The sequence below is a fragment of the Austrofundulus limnaeus genome, unplaced genomic scaffold, assembly GCF_001266775.1.
Source record: "Austrofundulus limnaeus strain Quisiro unplaced genomic scaffold, Austrofundulus_limnaeus-1.0 Scaffold5, whole genome shotgun sequence".
Taxonomy (NCBI): domain Eukaryota; kingdom Metazoa; phylum Chordata; class Actinopteri; order Cyprinodontiformes; family Rivulidae; genus Austrofundulus; species Austrofundulus limnaeus.
Window position 1 is genome coordinate 1396849 of NW_013952407.1, and position 22500 is coordinate 1419348.

At 39.7% G+C, this 22500-nt stretch overlaps 1 protein-coding gene across 4 annotated transcripts in view; it reads left to right on the forward strand.

The window, feature by feature from the left end:
• sox6 (SRY-box transcription factor 6) overlaps positions 1-22500 on the forward strand; it is a 78577-nt gene that overhangs the window by 32957 nt on the left and 23120 nt on the right. For 3 of the 4 annotated variants that reach the window (XM_014026557.1, XM_014026534.1, XM_014026550.1), the window contains 2 exons: positions 13252-13489; positions 16074-16284. In XM_014026557.1, coding sequence (XP_013882011.1) covers positions 13252-13489; positions 16074-16284 — 449 coding nt within the window. The remainder of the gene's footprint in view (positions 1-13251; positions 13490-16073; positions 16285-22500) is intronic. The other variant, XM_014026542.1, reaches the window with a different exon arrangement.

Genomic DNA, 22500 nt, shown 5'->3' on the forward strand with positions numbered 1-22500 from the left:
GAGAGAGAGAGAGAGAGAGAGAGAGAGAGAGAGAGAGAGAGAGAGAGAGAGATTCAGTCCCAGCACACTCCCTGTGGGCAGGACCTCCCCCTACATTTTCACCATTATTTGATGTAATGAAAGGAGAAAGTGTGTAACATTGAGATTGTTAATTAATTTCATCTAACAAGATGAAGATAAATGAAACCCACTGAAGGTTGACTCGGCTAACGGGCCCATTTAGCATTTCTACCCTCAAGTCCTGTTTCTCTTCTCTCCTATACAAGGGAGCACAGCTGATAGCTGTTCGAACAACCTCACTGAGCTCTCAACCTGCTTGTTCTGAAATTACTTAACTTTTTACCTCTGTTGATCAAAACAAAAAATACTAATGATTGCTAAATGTGAGAGCTGCATTTGTATTTTGGTTAGATACGGAGTAATTTTACTGGGCCACCCTGACATGCTTTATAAAGTTTAGCTGACATCTTAATATGAACGGGTATAACTATAAATATATCTTTCACACTATAAAATTGATTTTAGCCCATTTGTTATGTCAAGATATGATGCGAGTTGTGCCTGCTCCAGGCGAGTTAGCATGATGTAAAGTCCCATATCCCCTAGTGTGACTTTCAGTCCACAACCTCTGGTTTCATAAATACAACAAGGTACCTTTTTGTAAACTTTAATTCTCAYAAAGAAAAGGAGGTGGGGACATGTTGGTCAAGTCATTATGGTAAATGGTAAATGAACTGAACTTATTATAGAGCTTTATCAAGACCCATCGGACCCCTAAGCGCTTACACTTCACCCACACACACACACACACACACACACACACTGATGATAGTAAGCTACATTGTAGCCACAGCTGTCCTGGGACAACCATCACCCCCCCACCCACACACACACACTTGTCAGTCTACTGCATTTCAATCAAGACCAGACATTTAACTAAGATAAAAAACAGTTTTACTTATTCAAAATGCTCTAAGCAGTTTTTTCAATCTAATAATTAAAAATCATGTAATTGGGAAGAGAAGGTTTACAGAACTTACCAGTTCTGTTGAGTTCAAACAACTACTAAAATGAGTAAAACAAACAATCACAGATGTTCACTCAACAGAAGATGTTTTTCATATTAAGGTAACATAAAGATATCTCTACCTTTTTAAAAAATTATATAAAGTTGAAAACTTTAATGCAGCCAATAACTCATGAAGTTGAAACAATTAATTAGATATATCAGTGTGTTCTTTAAGCATTATTCTTTCCATTTGTTCTTGCAACTTAAAATACACCTTTTTAAATTCTTTTTTCCAGAAGGCTAGTTTATGTTCTTGAAATAAATATAGGTGCGTAAATATATATTCTCTCTACCTACTTTGTTGCCCCCCTTCCCAGATGAGCCTGTGCAGCTTTCAGCTTTTCACCATATGAATGGGTCTTCTCTAATGTGGCCTGGGGGGCTATTTGAATGGCAACACACACACACAAAAAGCAGAAAGGACATTTTTCTACAAAGCCAGACAGTTGTCTTCATCCACAAGCAAATCAGCAGTCAATCAAAGTCCTCGCTCAGGGAACACTTTGTACAAGAACTGGAAGGGAGCACAGACCAATCATTATGACACCCATTCTTTGCTCTCTTAGTTCTCAAGTCATCCACAATGGGTTGTTGATTGTATGGAAAACACCAGAACAATTATGTCCTCTGTTTTGGTGGCAGAGCAGCGTTTTAAAGTGCAGTCCTCTATAATGGCCTCATTATTGTTATTCTTGGAGCAGGCCTCGGGAGGAAGAAGGAGCTGCTCGCAGTACGTCATTATTTCGTAAATTTCGATTAGCTCATCATGCTGTCTCCTGGCAAACAGAATCATAGCTAATTAAAAGTGAGTGAGCTACTTGCCTGTGACTTAAAAGGTAGCACTTGATGGACTGTTAATATGAAAAAAAAGGTAAAAATAAAAGGAGGATTAGAGCCGTTACCCTGGTAACTCCAACTTCCATCTGCGAGGGAACAATGAACTTGTGTTCTTCTACCACCTATGCTATAAAAAACAGAGAGCAGGGGACGTGAGTGTARTGAAAGGACAAGACCCTTTTTTAACAGCATTGTGGGATTCAGGTCTAATAGGCTCTTTGGTGCGAGTTGTTAAGCGAGACCGCTGGGGGATAGAGGACCCCAGAGGTCAACGTGTAATCCTGGGACAGTGAAGGTTGTCTTGGTGTTTTCACAATAGCAGATTGTTTCCTGAATTTGTGTTTCTTTTCGGAATCCAACGCTGATGCCTCTTTATTTATTAAAAAAAAAAAACAAGAAAAAAGAAAGGAATATGAGAAAAAGATGAACAAACATCTCTGTGGGATAGAAGTGGAAGCAGCCAAAGAGCCAGGATTTACAGAATTTTGCATCTGATTTGGGAAACAAAAAGAAAAAAAACTGTTCCAATAAATACTCATAGAATTTGATTCTGGTGGTGTAGTTATTAGAGCTTTGCTTTACAGCAAGAAGGGTGCAGTGGGTAAGCATGAGTAGGGTGAACCACACCTCTTACACAGTGACTGCAGGAGACACCTTATTTTAAACAATAGCATTATATTCTGGTTTATTTTTAGTTTTTAAATAACCAATAAACAGTTAATATCCTTATCTCAGTGGCAATTCCAGGACAAGAAATGATGCCATCTGTAATAGACTGCTGCGATATTAAATTTAAATTAAAATGTTTTCTCAGACATATATAGAAAAAAAAAACTTGTTTGATGGGCTCATATAGTTAAAGAGCTGCTGAACTGAAGAAGACCGGTCCTTCCTGCTCGAACACACCGCTGAGTTAAGAATGATCCATGACCAGAGAGGAACAGTATGTGTTTCTCTTTGAGTTTTATGTCCCTTATTACAGCTGCAAAACGTCTGCTCACATTAAGCAAATTTATGAGCGAGGCCAGCGTAACAGCAGTGCAGGTTAATGAATTTGGCATAACTAATTAAACGTTATTGAGGGACGAGTATGAATCCTGTGGTTGAGACAGACGGCAGACAAAAGGGGGCAGAGAGGAAGATGAGTCGGAGGACTTTTCTGTACTCAACTGTTCCCTTAACTCCTCCAGATTTACAACAAAAAACTGAAGTGAAGGGGGGAAAAGTACTGTGTTAAAGGTTAAATTGGATGAAAACATTAATTTTATTAGAAAAAACAACATTAAATTGAAAGAAACTTGCATGTTCTAAGCAAAGCCAAGAAACATTTAGATTAGATTAACTAAATGAACAGCTAAAATGTTATTTACTTGCAATACAATTTCATAAAATACAGGGACTGTTTCTTTGCTACATAGATTGATTTTTTTCACCAGTTTACAACAAAATCATCTTAGAGCACCATAAAAGTGATTTTTGTCAAATCAAGTTAAATTAGCCCAGTTAAAGCTATTGTAATAATAAATGCTGCTAATTTCAAACATATACATTTCCAATGTATACTTTTCAGAAGGATGGTATAAATAACATGAGAAAAACAGATAAAAACAAACATTGTAAAAGACTATTTCAATTCAATCCATCATAATTTATTTAAAGGTTCCTGTGTCAGGACTCAGTGCCATCTAGTGGCATAGTTGTAGATTGCAACAAATGTCTTTTTATAGTTCAGAGGAAACATCTTTAACAAAAATAAAATTGTTTTCAAGTAAATAATCTTATCACAAGTAAAAATATAAACAATGTAAGTCTCATTCCAATAAAAAACATAAAAAGTAAATCAATTAATCTATCAAAAAATTATTAAATAAAAATAAAAATCTGCAGTACAAACATGTTTGGGAAATAACTTCAGTTTCATAAGTTAATAATGTTAATGAATATGAGCAATTAAAATGCTCTGTCAGGATTTATTTTATCCTGCTTCATCTCATATATTAACTTGTAAATTAAGTTTGGTGACATTTTTTGTAGCTTGTTTTAGTATTAGTTACATTTTTTGTTCAGTTTTTGACCTGTTTGACTCAAATAATTTCCTACCACACTCCCCACCCCGCAACCCCTTGTTCCACTCTGACAAGCGCTGCTACACACCACGTCTGACATATTCTCCCTGAGAGCAAAGCCTTTCAATTTAGATTTCAATTATCATGTTAGTTTTGTGATTAGACTTTAGTCCTCCAGGAATCAGACCTCTCTGCTCCTCTCTATTCCACTCTCTTCCACTTCCCCTGCAATCACATCCCATCTGATGAATTGCGCATATAATTATGAAAGTTATTGAATATGCAGATCACTGCTGACTCTTGTGTGCAGTTCATAATGCATCAACTCTAGCTGTATCAAACAAGGATCTTGGATAAAAACCCACTCTTAAAATAAGAGAGGGCCAATGATATTATTCATATAACAGAGAGCATGTATTAAAACAAAGACTATGCAAAAAATAAAAAATAAATAAATGAAAATCTGTGGCTCTGTCTGTTGCTTAAACAGGAACTCCACAGTCAGCTCTGCCCTCAGACCAGTCTGCGTGGCCAGCTGGCCCCTGAACAAGGTGTTTATGAATCAAGCAAAATGAGGTATTTCCCCCATGTTACAGTATGTTGCTACCATCATACTCACCATCCCATGATGCAATTTCTGAGAGGTTCTCAAGAGAGGGAGTGAAGCACTTCACGGGCACACCCATACAAGGATGTGGGAAATGTTTAAAATTCTGATAGCTTTTAAAGAGCTTTTGCTGAAACCTGGGCTTCAAGCAGGGAGACAAAATGTTTCTCATGCTATGTTTTGCATTTTGCACCCACAATACTTTGAAATTGTTACTTGTTTTTCAACAGATTCATATTTTACCTCCCCATAAAACTAGTCCGGCAAGATTTTAGTTTCACACACAATTGTGGGAACGATAGTAATGTAGCTGCTAACACTAGGCTTTATGAAGACACTATATGTAATCATCTTCAATAAATAAGCATATAAAAAAGCTGTTAAAACATGCATACTGTTATTAGTTGGCATTTTGCATTCATGAGGGAGTTTGCAGAAGGTCTTATCTGGGATTCTCAACTTCCTAGGTGTGCAGCCCTGTCGCTTGTGTTTTAAACATGCTTTGTTTAAGAAGTTTTCTTTTAAAATAGTCACACAGACGTCACGGATGTCTTTGATCTGTCTCAAAACAATCTACATTTTGCTGCAAACATCTGTTACCCGTTTCAAAGCATTCAAGGCAAATGTCCTGGCCTGACAGCCATTCGGATGAGAAGCAACAATTATTACAAAAATGATCCAAATTTGCCTACTTACCTATTCATTTGGCTGCTGAGGTGGGTACAAAGCGAACTGAGGTGGGCAACAAAAAAGTGCACAACCAAAAATGTGGCTTTACAAACTGTGCACACAAAAATAGGCAGAGGTTTTCAAATGTTGGCCACTCAAAATGTGCTCTCCCTGCTCCCGGGTCACTTCGTTGCAAACACTCAAACTCTTAAAAAAATCTTTTCGCTAACAGTCACAGCTCAGTAAAATGCCATTTTTAAGGCTCAAAAATGTGCTGGCACTTGAAAATACTTGGCCAATGTACACTATAATGTCAACACAACTGAACATGTTTAAACTCACTCTTAGGAACAAGAGAACAAATTAGTTGTTCAAACTTTGTGGAAATGAATTTTAAAAATACTGCTTATTTATAACAAATAAGGATCTGACTAGCACAAATGGAAAATCTTAAATTTATTTAGATAAATTCTTATTTTTTTATTGACTAAGGGACTTATGCTCTGAAGTGACTGCTGTATTTGACTACCTTTTACTGTAAAGAGTGTGTTGCAAGTGCATCGACCTTTGTCAAGTTCCATCTATTGTTTGCAGAAAGGTTACACACTCGGGGCTGTGAACAGCACATCTGCTACCTTTAGCTCAGTGGAGAGCAGATCCACAGTCACAGTTATGGGTTAGGTGTGTGTGTGTGTGTGTGTAAGATGGGGTCCACAGCTACCCTGCAACACCACTTAGCGACAGTCACTAACATAATATCAAATATTTGTCTGCCCTTCACTCTCTGTTTGCCTTCTATTCTGTCTGCTTTGTTTATTGAAACCTATCTCAGGCCGATTGATAAAGTTTTCAGAAAGTTTGTTACATAACATCTGTGTGGATTTACTGTTTTTGTGCATTAACTTATCATTTTTAGCTTTCTTAAAAAAATCTAGTTCAAGTTCTTCAACTTTTTGATGAATCACAGAACCAATTGTTTGAGTAGGTCCGTTGTACAGGAAAATGGTATCAGTTTCATAGGTTTTGATTGATTTTCCTTGTTGCAATTTAGCTAGTCTTTAAAAAAATAATCAAAGAATTTGGAGAGTACCATATCATCCCTTTCCAGACCAGGGAGTGAAGCAAGGCGAGCCGCATCCATGCACTGTTGTCAGCTGAGTCTGAGCATAATGAGTGCGGTGGCAGGAAACCACAACAGAGCCGGAGCAGAGGCTGCCTGAGAAGAGGCCTGTGGCCCACAGCCAAACACTCTCAGATCCTGCTCCACACTTGTGGCTTTTTAAGAAAGCAATTTTGTTAATGATTTCATTTTGGAACCGTGTCATGATGCATGTGTCCCCTCAGCGAGCCAGCGCACACACACAAAAACATTTGAACACAAACAAAAAGGTATTTTTGAACTCTTTTCCAACAACCACAGTGAAAAGAACTAAACAAAACGAAGAAACGTGCAGCTAGATTTATTGTAGCATTTGTTATGAATTAACCCCCCAAAAATAACTTTTTTTTAAAACTCTGGTTTGGTACATTGTACACCTTTGGTCTTTGCTGCAGACAAATGCAGAGAAGGAGTTGAAGCCCGATATAAGAATTCAGAGTCATGGAGAGCAGCAGACTGGTGAGACATGTTGTGTTTCAGTCAGCATTTAATCCACTACAAAGCCTGATTTCTCAGCGTGGAAATACAGCACTTATTCTGTTCGGTCAGGTCTGTCAGCTCTCTGATTTTATTAGGGCTATGTTTCACATTCATTTACTCAGGTTTCCTCAGTGCCGCTCAATGAATGAAACCACTTCAGCGTTGCTGAAACAGCAGCATGTACATGCATTCTGTGAACCAAATTTTGGGGGCAATTACTCAGATCAGTGGTTAGAGCCATGGTTTTTACTCTTCCGATCCCTCTTTCTTTTTTTGCCAATCTATTTTTTTTTGTATCAGCTGTCAATCACACATGGTAAGTTTTAACCACCTTCAAACAGAGCTGGTTACCAGCCATTTATTTGGTTCCTTTTCCTTTTGCCTGGCTTTTTCCCATCAAACCTGTCAGACTGACACACACTGTTGACCATGCTTTTATTCAGCCGGGGCAAATTAATTGGTTTCAGCAGTTTAAATCAGCAATCAATGTCAGTTTCCCAACATAATAAGCCTTAATCATAAATCTTTGAGGTGTGGTTTGCCTGACCCCTATTCATCATGGCTCAGCTAGATGGCCTCATCTGGGTGGAGCAAATGAACTACCCTGGTTTTGATTTTCCAATCGGTGTGTCACATGAAAGGTGGCTACCCTTTACTCGCCTCAACTCTGTCCCAGCTCTTCATCTTATATATAAAAATACATTAGAGCTAATAGGCAAAGAAAGAAATCAAAACTCCCTTTTTTGTAAAATGTTAGATTCCTTCTTTTTTTTCTCATTTACTTTTTCCAAATTTCTCTGGTTCCTTTGCAATGATATGACTTCCAATGCATCTCATCACTTTTCTCCAGCTCTTCTAGTCACTTTTTTTGGCCAACTGCACCAGATATCACTCTGGATTTGTTGGAAGTGAATTCTTTACTGCATTGAGGAACTTAACTTTACAAATGCCAGAATGGACCTGGACTGAATGGGGCTTTGTTTAACATTCAACACAAACGGCGCCCCACTCTACATGTCATCTGTCACCACCTCTTTTCTTTCCTGCAACAATGCTCGATTGTTTCCACGAAAATTTTCAGATCACACGAACAGATGATTTCTGTATATTACGCTCCTGCCAAATTCCACTCTCTGTTTTCCCTCTCCTGCTCACAAAGTGCTCATAACTTAATGTCAAGTACGAGGCGAGCCACAAAGCTCCGCTGCTCTCATCAAACATAGTGTCGGTTGATGATTTGACTTTGCTGCAAGATTTGCTTAAGTGCTGCAGCRGCAACTTGAGGCTTATGTGGAAATTAGGTTGCCAAGAATAAGAGAAAAGTGACGAGTCTTACTGGACTTGTTTGCATATGAGTGTCAGTGCCCTCTGATCGGTAAATTCCAAACAGTAGCTTCAATTCTTTAATTAATCATTTCAATAGAAAACTGACCGTTGGTTTTTGGTGCTGCTCCCCCCTCCCCCTTTTTTAGTACACGTGTATAGAGCCCACGAGGGGACATGGGGAGATTTTTTTCTTTTGCGTTCCCACGCAATACTTTTGCGTTACCTCGCAAAATTGTTTTGCGTTCCCACGCAAAAGATTGTTTTGTATATGAATCAGACTTTTATTTTGAAATATCCGGTTACCAAAACAGGATGTGTCGCCACAAGTTCGTGAAATTGACATTGATGTTGCGTGGCTGCACGGTGTTAAAATATCGGCATATGACATATTTCCATGCGTAGTTGTGTGACACATTCATTCTGAAGCTGAATTAAAGCAGTAGGCTAACTCACTAATGGTGAACATGTGAGTTCGTTAATAAAACGGCAGGCACAACAGTGATAAACCACTTTTGCGAGGGAACGCAAAAGGTATTGCGAGGCAACGCAACACTATTGCGTGGGAACGCAAAAGAAAAAAATTCTCCCATGTCCCCGCGCGGGCTTCATACACGTGCATGTGTTAAACATGTCTTGAAGAACTAAGGGGCTGTTTTGCCATCAAGGTCTGAGCTTGTATTCTGGGATCACAAAATAAATAAATTAAATAAATAAATAATTGCCAGTGGCAAAGGAGACAGAAAGAGGAGGAGGTAAAGGAAGGATCCAGTCTGTGAGTGCTCATCGACCCTTCCCGATTAGGCAGAGACTTTTAAGCACTCTCACACCTGCATCAGCTTTTGCCTTGGTTGGGGGGCAAGGACACCAGCCATGCAGTCACGGCAGCTGCACAAGTGTTTAAAGTGAGATACAAGGCAGCTCCTCCAGCAACATATTATTGAAAATAATTTGCCCTGCAAAGTAATTATCAATGCTCTGCTCAATATGTAAAGTATGCACTTCAGGTGGCTTGCTTAATTTGCTCTGGGTGGCTATCATTCGAGTGTGGTTTTTAACTGCAGCAGCCGCAGTGGTTTCTAATGGAGAAGGCACCACGAGAGAATGTGAAGTGAAGTTGAAGTGCCACCGTAATTGAGTTGACTTTTTGCAGGGGAAGGTCAACAATAATGGAGCAACAATTTAAACAAATTCATTTAGACAAGTCTTCTATCTCAGTGCAGTTGTTCACTCGTTGGTAATTTCTCAGCCATTTACTGTATTTTAATTCTTTTTTTAAAGATATAAATAAATTTGTATATTGCTGCCTGGTAATAAAAAAAGGCAAATCTATTTTAATTCATTTTGTTTTTGAAATCCCAGGTGTTACACAATAGACAAACATGTGTAAGCCTGCACTCTGAGTGAGTGAAAAAGACACCGTGAGCAATACACAGCCCGCATTACGAGTCGATTATGTATCCAGAAACCTGGCTGCCGCACAGCATGGCACAATTACAATGGAGGGTGATAATTTAATTGTGCTAAACGGTGGATTGTGTGTCAGTGCTCCTCCAGCTGGGAGCTGTCAGGTAGTTATATCTCATTATGGCAGGTGAAGAACCCAGAGGAACCCTACCATGACACCTGTTAGAACACGAGGAACCCCTGAAGGGAAACACACAGATGATTTTCCCACTGTCTGACTCATTCATTCTCACACACACACACACACACACACACACACACACACACACACACGTTATCATTTGTCATCATAATCATTTTATTTTCTCTGAGAACACTGGGGCTAGTGATCAAAAGTTGAATGTGCATGACATCAGCGCTTGAACTAGAAGTGGGAGGGACGGGCTGGTGGGGGAGACGGTGTGGAGTTACTTATCACCATTGTCTATAAAAGGTAAACAGTGTGAAAGAGCAGATCCAGCGGCTGGAAGCTGGTCAGACCCTTTTATGATGAAAGAGGAAATGGGATAGCTGGGGACACATGGCCCYGCAGTCACAAGCCCTCCTGAGACCAGCAGCGCACAGCAATACTCTAATACTTACCAATTAAGCAGAGGATGTTTTGCACGATGATGAAACGTTATCTCGAGGAACAATTCATGACTCAAACCATTCCAGGCCATATGAGCCCGTGGCTCGAGAACTGAAGTCCTAATCCTTCAAATGTGRGCAATATTGTCAGCTATATTTAGGCCATGTTGCTTTCTTTTCCGACCCTGTCTCATCTTTGCTTCTTCAAAGTAACTCAGGCTTTGTCTTTTGGAAAAAGAAAAAAAGTGGTCCTATATATCACACTTTTTTTTTTCATTTTTTGAATAACAGTAAAACATAAGAGAAGGTAGACTGTCAATAATGAATGAGCTTTTTTTATCAGTTCACTCTACTTTCATTTTATTTTGTATAGAAAAACTTGAGCTTATTTCCTTGCAAAACTGATTAAATTATTAATGTGAGTAAAGTTATTTCAAGAATACACTGCAGTTGTACAAACAGGGTTGTTTTGCTGATTTTATCCTGCAAGCATGGAGGCCAACAGTGTAAACAGTGCTATTCCATCAGAAAATATGATCAAATTCCACACGCTTCAACCGAGTTTAGCTCACTCTCTCTCTCTTTTGCGCCTCGTCAAAAGTCTTTGTTGTGTCAGCGCCGATCTTCTGCACACACGCTTCTTTAGATCTCAGAGTTGTGTGATCCCCACTCTAAATATGAGGAATAAAAGCACTGTACAGTTGCCCTCAGATATTTTCAGAGAATTATTGCCACACTTCCCCTTTTCCCTTTCAATAATATGAGGTAGTATTGTATGGAGCTTGTCAGAAATGGGGGTGGGGCAGAAAGATTTCTCTGCACTCTTTAGCTGCCTGAGCGCAGCCCTCCCAGCGCTGCTAATAAATTATTAACTCCTGCTGACAAATACTGTTATGGAGCCCGCTGCAGATCTGTTGCATTCTTTAACAAGATTGCAGTCGACACATGTTACAGGAGGATGGAGTCTCCACTGCTCCCRGTCTTCTTTACTTTCCTCCGTCTATCGTCTTCTCTCGCTCACGCCTCAGCAGCTTGACTGATGGCTGGAGACCAAAGTAAAAGTGCCTCAGAGACTGAATATTTTAGTGGTAAAATAATACCACTTGATTTACTGTGTAATACAAAAGCACTGCTTTGTTTCATGCTCACACTCCACTGAAGACAAGGCGCTTGTTTCGCTTCGGGCTCAAGCTTTTTGGGTGCATGAATAAAAAATATGTTCGATTCTACCGATAGGCCTACTCTCATCACACACACACACACACACACACACACACACACACACACACACACACTGCATTTACACTACCATTACGTACATGCCCTGAACTTTGCTCCGACTCTTGATTTTCAATTAACAGTACACAATTTTCAGCTCAGTTTCTGTTTGATATAATTACAGGAAACAATTTAATGGCTGATTAAAATTGAGGGCGAAGTCCTACTGAAAACACAGCCGACAACACTTGTAAGTGCAGAGGCTGAAAGACAGGCAGACAAACAGAAAGACAGACGGGTAGTTAGGCACAAGTCCACGTGCCTGCTCTGTGTATACAGTGTCTGCTCCAACTCCCACTTCTTTTAATACTGCACATATTGTTTTAAGTCTCATTTTCCACTAAATGTGCCATTGCGTCATTTACTTAAAAAAAGAAAAAAAGTCCTGTGTGAAGAATCCTTTCCATGTGACTAACAATAATACTTTKTTTTACCAGTATTTGTGCACAAATTGTGTTATCTATCCGATTTCCTTGACCATAAACCATAAAACCTTGTTGGTAAAACATCCTTTCCTAAATTTGGTGCAAGGACACCATAGCACCTCAGTCTGCCTCAGCCTTGTGGACCCCCGCACACTCCACCCCCACCAACAAGCTGAGTGTTGAACTAAAGTGCTGTCACTCTGACCCCTGTGGATAGAGCAGGAAAGCGGGGCAGGTGGTGATCACTGACAAAATGTGCTACAAAAACTGCTCTTCGTACTCCGTAACATGTGACAAGTCATCAGTGACCAAATTTTCTTTCTTCGTTCAGAGAAGACTGAACTTTGAATCATAGTCTAATTTTAATGGTCAATATCCTCCAGCTTGAGGGCAATAAACAGAGCAGCGGCTAGAGAGAAAATGCAGATTAAGAGCTAAATTTTCTCCAGCTCCTTTTCTCCACTTTACATCATAGGAAGACCATAATATTCCCCCTTTTTAATTTAATACCAAATGCATAATTAGATTTCCTGGTGCAGTGTTTAATTTCATTCATCGTAACACACAGCATGAGTGCAGCCTCATTATTTGTGAGAAAACAGTGGAGTTGGTTGGATTAATTGTACATGAGCGAAAAAAAGATGGGTTGTAAAAAGGCGAAGATAAAAAAAAGAGATACAAATTAGAATTGAAATAGGTTTTCTTTGCACCTGATTAGTCAAGTGTACTTTTCACAGTAATATTCATGAAAGTATTTGAGATGTTCCCAGTTTGATATGTTGGAACCAAAGAACACGTGCCTGGTTGTTGATTACAATAAAGGAAAGTATGTTTACAACAACTTTACTTCACCCAAGAAAACTAATCAAGATGAATGAAGGACAAAATAAAATCTTTTAGCTAAAAAAATGAACTCTTCCTCAGGTAGTGTCAGAAAATATTTTGGAAGTGAGCAACATTAATTTATGTTCCCCTTGAAAAACCAGTTAACATATCAGGTTTTTCAATTTTTATGTGGATTCAATCCCACTCACTGGCTGACCTGCTGTCTGAGTTCCTGTCTTGGGGTTTGGGCCAGAACCCAAGCAGGCAACGTTCCAGACTCAGATCAATTCATCCATCTGCATTAAACAAAAGATTAGAGACCCTGCAGACCAGAGCAGCAACAGGTGACAYTAAAAGGAGGCATTCACTTAAAGTTGTTTTATCTTCTTATGTGCAAAATTGATTAAATAGATTTCTTCACTAATTTAATGTTCTTTTTTTRCCCTCTCCTCTTCTCTGCTTTTATTGCTCTGCAGCAGAGTCATGTCTTCTAAGCAAGCCACATCTCCTTTTGCCTCTGTGGTTGATGGCGACGATGCCATGGGTCAGGAGCACTTGTCTTGGGAAAAAGATGAGAGTGCAGAAGCTCACGGCACACCACAGCTGCCCCTGCACAGTTTGCTCCATGGAAAAGCCCCCGATGAAATGCAGCCGCTCAGCAGCGTACCACCAGAGAGCGACTGGGAAAGCCTGGTGTCAGCACAGCAGCGCATGGTAAGACATGCATATTTTAATTAGGTTTAAAAAAATGACAGCAATTTTAGATATTTAAATATAATTTGCATTTTCAAAAACCACATTTGTAGAAGCCAAATACACACTCGTAAAGCACTTCTGTATTTTTGTCCTCCCTTTAAAATCCAGCCTTCTCAGGCTTCCGTTGTTTCTGGTTTACGGATTTACCCTCAGTTAATTCTCCATCTTTGCCCCTTCAAGCCCTGTGATTTCTCCATGCTCCTGAGCTGTGGGGATTTGGGGATCTTCAAAAAGGAAACTGTGCCAAACACTACATCATGAGCTATTTRAGGGTCAAACTGAGGATCTCTTACTCTTTTCTGAATGATGGCGCAGAAAAATGGCAGCATTTTCGATGAAAGAAAAATGCAGCTTCACACGCATGCTTTGGATGCTTGTCGCTGTTTAGAAAAACGTCTCAATTTTGTTGCGTGCGAGCTACTTTTTTGTTGTGCGAGAGCTACATCTACAGCAAGACCCCAGACACTGTGCATCCTGAGCGCGGGGCTGCTTTGATGTGAGCAGAGCGAGGACGAGCTCAGGCTCTCGTGGGCTGTAGGAGGCAGGTGGTTGTCTTTGACAGACGGGTCTTTGGTTAAAAAAAGAAGAAGAAGAAAAAAATACCAACAACCCAGAGAGCCTCTGATGTCACTCATCATTTGGCTACTGAGACCCTCAACGCYTCAACAACACACACAGAGCTGTGGCAGACTATACTTAAATAATGCTGGGGTGGGCAACACAGATGTTTATTATAAGTGGCATATTAACTCTACCAACCAGAATTTATTTATTCTTTTTACTTTTAGTAATTTTAAAAGATATGTTATTAAATAATTATGATGGAATAAGTATTTGTTTTCCATATTCAGACCTTAAAATTCAAATCAGTGGGGAGTTGTGATATTTATTCAGTACAAATTATATATATATATATATATATATATATATATATATATAAAATGTTCAATGAAAATGTTCATAATGGTTATAAACAAGTAAAAATAAAAGGGAGTACTTACTATATTTCATAAATATAAAAATAAAATTTTACAACTTCTACAATATGATGTAATTTATTTTTTTTAATTGAGCAAAAATATCCTGCTGAAATGTGGCTTTATATTAATATATAAATAATTAGGCAGTGGCAGGTGACAAAACTAACTAAAATATTGTCTAGAAATATTAAAAAGACAAACTAAAATATAATTGAAATAAACATTATATTAATAAAAAAAACACACTGAAGAAAGAGGAAGGCTAACTTGTGGACTGCCAGTGGTAGCAGGAGAAAAAGAGACTGGACTGACACAAGGTGGAAGGAATGGGAGTGTTGCTGATTACCTGACCCTCTTGCTGTGCCATGCGTCTGTGTGGGCTGTGCTCTGAACCCGTGCCAGCTGATTAACCCAGCACTTCTCCACTCCCCTCGAGCTCTCTTCACCGTCTCTGCTATGCTGCATAACCATCCAACGCGGGGCCAGGAGGTGCTGCTCGGCCGTGCCATCCAACCACTTGGTACCGAACCACCCTGCACGCCACTGCGAGTCTGCTTTGAGCCCGACATGCCACATAGGGATGAGATGTTGGCACCGTGAACATTCCAGTCTAGTTTACTGGTTTCTTGAGTTTTTTATGTTGGGATTTATTTACTTGTGTTGTTGAACAAAAGTTTATTTTTTGCTTTTTTTAAAAAAACGCTTTTATTTGTAATAAATGTGCAGCATGTATTTGGTATATATTCTAGTTTATTCTCTTTAACTGGTGGGCCAAAGTTAATATCAGGCCTAACAGTTCCCCACTTAAAGGCTCCAACTCCTGGCTGCTTAGCTACCTTCTGTTTTTTCCAGCCTCCAGAAACCATAATTAACACCACCTTCTGTCAGTCGCAGGCCTCAGCCGTGGTCTGTGTGCTGACTATACACTCCCATGTGCAGAGTATTCTCCTCCCCCATTCTTCTCCCCCCTTTTTCTTCATGTCTCTGTTTGTGCACAGGGAGCACTCAGCCAGTCAGCCAGAGACAGGACCCTTAGTTAAATACTAAACCATGCACAGGTGGGACAAAAAAARAACAAACACACCGAGACAGGACGCAGATTTACGAACACACGAGGCACTCAGCTGAGAATAGGTCTCTACTAGAAAATGAACAAATTACACAGCAGTCACCCCAACACAAATGCACTCTCAACAGCAATTTAAGAGATTATAGTTGGGAGGTTTCTCTGTATAGTCTGTGCAGATGAATAGCAAAAGCTGAGCACATTATGGATATGTCCTATGAAAATGTACCTCATCATTTCATCTCAATTTTTCACTTGTTATGCCAGCACTGTTGAAAATACAGAAGTTGCTGTTAAAAGCCAGGGAGGAGCCATTTAAAATGGCTGAATCGGCCGTGAGTTGAAAAATCCCTGGCAATCACCGTATTTGAGTGAAAAACTGTCAAAATGCTCAGAGCTCAGACAGCACAAAAACACACTAATCATTTAATACACATCCCGTGTTGCTTCCCTTACCAACTTTTCATATTATTATTATTATTATTTTGTCGTACAGGAATCTGACAGCAATAAAGTATGTTCCCTGTACTCCTTCCGGAACAATTCTACATCTCCACACAAGCCRGAGGAGGGGGCCCGGGAGCGAAGTGACCTGCTGAGCGGATCAGTGTTTGGAACTCCGGAGCGTCGCAAAGGAAGCCTGGCAGACGTTGTGGACTCACTAAAGCAGAAGAAGCTGGAGGAGATGACAAAGACAGAACAAGATGGTATGACTCTTTATGTGTTTAGTGTCGGAATGCCTTCTCCTTGCTAAATATCCGCCCTTTTATTTAAAACTTTTTTTTTCCTTCTTCCTGACTGTTTGCCTCTTTTCTCTCCGTCCCATACACTTATGCCCGCTCACACAAGCCGGGATTACTGACGTTCCAGTAGTTCCAGTTTGTTTTGCACCTCCTCCAGTGTGACAAAGGCCGGCTGTGTGGCAGTGCACCTCAGCAGAAGTGTGGTCCTCTTTCATGCCAAGAGAAACTCTGACTGTAAAACTCACAGTGCTGACCTGATGCCAGGAACATTACCTCTTTTTTTATTTTGCCACACAGACTGTTTTTCACTCGGAGCAGTTATACATCAAAGTTAAGGTCTCGCAGACAACCCAAGCTCTTCTCAAAGATCTAAACCAATTAATGTACCTAATTAGTTCATCTTTCCTCAAGACATCACAGACACTGAGAATAAGAAATTCTTCTTCTTTGATAAGACTGTTAGGTTTCCGTCATATCTGCAACATTTCACCCTGTCTGGCTCTCCCTCCTACAGCCTGCAGTCTATCAAGAGTATGGCAGAAAAACAAATATTTGAAAGAGCTGCTGAAACACATCCCCCCTTCTTAATTAGGGCTGTAGTAATATAACTACATCCAATCAAATGTTAAACCCCCTTGGGAACACATGTGTCTCATTTAGTGTCTGGGGAGCTCTTAGCTTAAGCACTTCATCAGACGAATAAATTAGACCTCTGTTAGCCTAAAAATAATTTGCCACTTCTTTTTTTTTCTTTTTTTTAAGTGCGCATGTGGCGATCTTTGTAACAGAGCAACACAGAACCACTCACCCGATAATCATTTAGGCACGTCCTCATTTGACTGATGATTCGTGTTGTTATTTGGATATTATCAGACGGAGCAATCAGTCCCATGTTCCACAGAACCACAATAAATGAGGTTTCCTGTCAGACCTTTGAAAGTATAGATAATTGAAATTGATCCAAATGACCCATTAAGGTTAAGGTGTAAAGAAAACAAAACTACAAAAGTAAACATCAGAAAACTGATAAGAATTCCAACGTTAGATACATTTTACTGTTGGATAAAGCTTTTCTTCTCTTAAAGGTGCTCGGTTTTGAACTAGACAAAATGGTTAGGGATTATGATGTATTCTTGCTGATGGCCTGAATCTAGAATTGATCCTATTGTGCAAGAATGATGGACCACATCATCTCACAGGAAAATAATTACCATATTTATTCAAGTATAATACGTAAAATTAAATCCATAAAATCATCCATAAAGTTGGGGGGTGTTACTATACTTGGATAAATATTTTTTACTTATGTATTTTAACTGAAAATTCAGCTTCATTCACAAAACTCCTTAAATGAGACCGCGTCGTAAAAAGCAGTTGAAACGACCTTTTCTCTCCTCCYTACATCAGAGCGAGATAATAACAGATCCAGGCAGGCGACATGATGTGAAAAAAGGGGGGAAAAGCAGTCCTGCACCTCAGTAATGATAACGAAGTAATGACATTAGCATGTGACCGGGCCGCTCCTCGAARAGCAACAAACACACGTTCGTCTGTAATGGCTGCCGTCTACCGGTGTTCTGAAAAAGTTTGTATCCCTAAAAAAATGTTTCCCCACCAGAGGGGGCGCTCGCGAGTAGGAAGTAATCTGCTTTTCCCCCACAAGATGGTCTCAAATCTCATGTGAAGTCTCTGATTTTTCTGGTGGCGCATCCTGGTGGAATATGTGTAAAATGCCAGAATTCATTTGATGCTCAAAACCATAGTTTGCTGATATATGTTTGTTGTCAAAATACCTTTTAGTACATATGTTGTTAAAATAAAATGAACAGTCCAATGATCATTTTGCTGGTATGTATAAAGACAGCAAAGGCTGAAAAATCTTGAAGTCTGTATGAAATTGGAGGTAGTTTAAATTTTTTATGCTTTTTAAGCTCAAAAAAGGGGGTCATATTATACATGAGATCATATTATACACGAATAAATACAGTAGTTTATATGGTTTTGCTTCCAAATCCTACTACTTTTTTGTTTCACTATAAAGTAAGTATACATTTCACGTGTCTTGTTCCYTGCTGAAATGATTTTTGTGTCAGCGCTCTCAGTAGTAACTGTGGACATTATGTTAATGAGCCCCAGCTGGTGAAGGCTGGTTGTTGCCGTAATTTAAATGGTCAAGTGCAGCTTGTGAGCCTGAGCCGTATGTTAGTGCAGGGAGGAGAGAGGGCCTTTGGAGTGCCATACAGCTGTTTTAATCTCCTGTTAATAATAGTGACTTGGTGTGTCTCATGCACTCTGTATCATCACCAACAAAAACCTCTCCCTTGTTGGAGGGAAGTTGTTTCTGAGCAGAGAGCACAGCAGAAGACAAGAGTCTTGTAAAGTTCAGCATGCTGTCCCCACTCTGTACAAACTGAGAGTCACTGTGTTGTCGAGAGCTCTCGAGGAAGCCTCAGTGGTGATGATCAGTGATTACTGAAAGATGGAGTGAGGAGGACTCGCCCAAACTGCCTACAGAAAACTTAACAGCAACTTTTCAGAGATTGTAATCTCATATCTTTGTTTTCGGAGAAGGGATGCTGTTAGAAATGAAAAGAGCTGGATTAAAGATCATACAAGGATGTTGGAAAAAACATTTATTGTCTAAATGGTGTTTTTTAAGGTGTCACAAGCATCAGAAAGTTAAATATAATGCTTATGTACATGGATAACAACTGRTGTGCCTAATTCATTCTGCTGCTTGGTCAGGATTCACAGGACACACTTCACCARCTGCTGCCATTCTTCTGAGTTTCTCATTAAGGTCTAAATAATTTCATGTCTTTTAGGTACTCAAGTTGTGAGAAATGACCCAAAGTGGAAAATAAAATGATCTACGGGTCTTATCAACAAAATATTGTTCGTATAGCCAATGAGTGAGAGGCTGAACGGTTGTCTGTCATTAGTCTCTATGTAGCTCTGTGATGGACTCGCAACCTGTCCAGGGTGTACCCTGACTCTCAGGCACCAAAGGACCTGCAACATTGCACGGAAACTCATGCAAATAAAAACAAATGGCCGCATTGTGTCTGACCGCACAAAGCGTTGGAACCTTTCTGACACACACAGGCTTGTGTGCATACAAATTATGAGACACCTGTGTTGTTGTGCACGAGTCACTCGATTGGTGACAGTAATACGCTTGTTTGTCAGCTGTCTATTAAAAGAAAAGACAAATAATTTTAAGCTTTTTAAAGAATGCAGTGAAAACCTTCCCGCACACACAATTTTGTTAAAGTTAACATTTGTGTTGTTTTTCCTCTGGTTGGAAGAAGGTTTTGTGTGTGTGTGTGTGTGTGTTTGGCACCACTTTTTAAAGGGGAGATTTGTTTTTGCACATTGTTTCGTTGGTTTACACAGTCCATGCAGTCACAAAAAACCCAAACTGGAAGTAGTCATCGGTAGATGGACTGGAAAGACCCTCACAGTCAGGGACGGATGGCAATCCTGTGTTGCAGATGTTACTGAGCAAACTAGAAACCCTGAACCTGGTCTCAGGCAGGACTGAGCAGACATCATCCATGTCACCTCGTTTGCCACGACGCTCTTCAACAATGGAGACATTGCTCATTGTTATAGGTGTAATTTTTCCATTCCTTAATCTCTTTATATTTCTACCCTTTCACCCTCTCTATCCTTCTACCCTTACTCCCCATCTCTGATCCTTAAAGTGCTTTAAGTGCTTGTGACTGTGCTAATGAATGAAAATGTCCTCCCAGCAGTGAGCGCTGCATTTAGCTGAATAGTCACCTTTGCTGTAAAAGCTCTATTAGGCCGAGTTGCCAGCAGGGCTAACGATTGTGCCCCATGTTTATTTACTAGGTATTGTAAATGCATTATTTATGGATAAGTCTCCAGACAGCACTTGTCAAGAGTTAAAAATGTCAGTATTAAGTATTAGGGTAAAAAAGAAAAATAGCTACCATTATAAAAACTCAAGGTGACCTTGCTTTGATTCACGTGCAATTAGAACAGTTTTATATAATGCACTAAAGTATGAATCAATACTGTGTAAGTCAACARAGAAATACTTGTGTGTTGAGTTTTTATGATCGTCCCAAAGACAAGGACGGGTAATTGGGTTTCACCCTTCTGTCGTAGCTTTAAGGGATTTTCCTGGGCTTGATATTGACTTGTTGGGTTCTTGCAACCCACCCAGAACCACGCAGTTTTGTCTCTTTTGTATRATGATGAGCTGAAACAATTGTAATCTCCGTCCTTTTTATTGATTTTATCAGTTAAGTCATTGTCTAAATGTGATTAAAAATATCTCAGGGYAACAGAAAACATCAATTAATTTGTTAAAACAATGAAATAGTTTGGGATCATTTTTAGGAGAGCTTCAGTAAACAAAGCCACTGTATAAAATGTTGTCATCTTGTGTTCCAGACCTCTTTATGTTTACTAATGTAGTTATGCTGTCAAGGAACACAGTGATCAGGCCACATTTCTAAGAAATTGTTGAGAGAACAACACAGTGAACTGTTGTGGCCTGAAGACATTTGACAAAGGAAACTTTTCCCACATAGTTCACAGATGTTATCTATTAATAGCCAAAAACCTAGCTTTTATGCTGGCTTCTGTTCTCAGAAAACTGGCAAGTCCAGAAGCAGAATGGTGAAAATTCAACCAAATTTAAGTTGGAAAAAGAAAGTAGCATCTAAGTTTTTTGAATTTAGGCTAGTTGAAGTGGATACAGTTCCAGAATAATCAACACTGGAAGCCCTTTGACAGAGTCACAGCTAATTACCTCAGCAAAGCGAGAGTCATACCACCAGGCAAACTGAAGCTGATTTAAAAAAAAATCTCAGGTAGAATGATATTTAATGGCTACAGGGGAAAAAAAAGAGTTCCCCTATTAAATCGACAGGTAATCTAACCATTGCTGGTGACAAAAAGCAGCACAACAGGGTGTGCCACCAGACTAATTGTGTTCGGGCACAGGGTTATARGTTTAAATTGTGTTCAGTTCTGAGTTACCACTTAGACCTGTCTTCCTCTTTTTTTTTTATTTGTAAGTGTAATCCCTCTGGTGTGACTGTGTATTATCACTGTATAATGACTGTGCAGTAGGTTGAGTGTGGGGGGAGCGATCTGCATTGTGTGAGTAGCCCCAGGTCATTATCCGCTATTACAACATGCCATGTAATGAGATTCTGGGTTGGGTGAAAGCTGTGGTGGAGAATAGGATCAGCTCTAAGCTTGTGGTCTGATTAGCACTGATGAACTCTTGACTCTGTTGTAACACCGTTCCCTCTTAGTGTCACAGCCCCTGCTGATTCTATGCAGAGCCTCACTGGAAATTGGTTGCAGGTGCTGATAATGTCAACAGAATTATTTCCGCACATTTATTTAGTTGAAATACGGCATTAAATAGGTTTTAATATTTTTTTCTTGCATTTGACTTCTCTGATACATTATTATAAAAATGTATATTCCCTCACTCCAAAACATATTGACACGCATTCTGCCTCCTCTTTTAGTTCCCGCCCTTCTCCCCTCTTGCCTCTTCACCAGCTGCCATGTCATCTGGTTCTGCTTTATCCCACCTAATTAATAGGAATCTTTGTTATAATGATCTGAGCATGAGCCTCTGACTCCATGCATATGCAATGAGGACTGGAAATCCAGTTGCCTTGGCTGCTGATTTTCAGGGATTCTTCACACATTTTTCGGTGCTGCCTCTGATTGCGGCATCCTTCTTTATCGTATAAACTTCTGGGACATAAACAAAAAAAGCAAAACCTCTGACAACCTTCTCACTACGTCCCAGCAACGTTTGATAATCTGCTGGTTTTGTCAAAAAGTTTGAGCAATTTTTTTTAATCGGATAACATTTGATCAATGGCCAATAATTCTGTATTGTATTGTGTGTGTGTTCATGCTTGTATACACTGTATGTGTCAGTGAGAGACTTCCCGTATGTGTGATCTGTCTTGCCCTGTGGTGTTGGGCAGCAGCTCAGTGGAGCAGTGCTCTGGTCTGTCACTTTTGTTTGAATAGGTAATGCAGATCTGTTCAGGCTGAGGAGACATGAACTGGAATCGCTTGTTAGGTCGCATGATCAAAAGTGGCTCTCTGCTCTTTGCCAATCAACCCTCTCGCCACCCCCCGAAGCAGACGTTAAATAGATTTTTCGGCTGT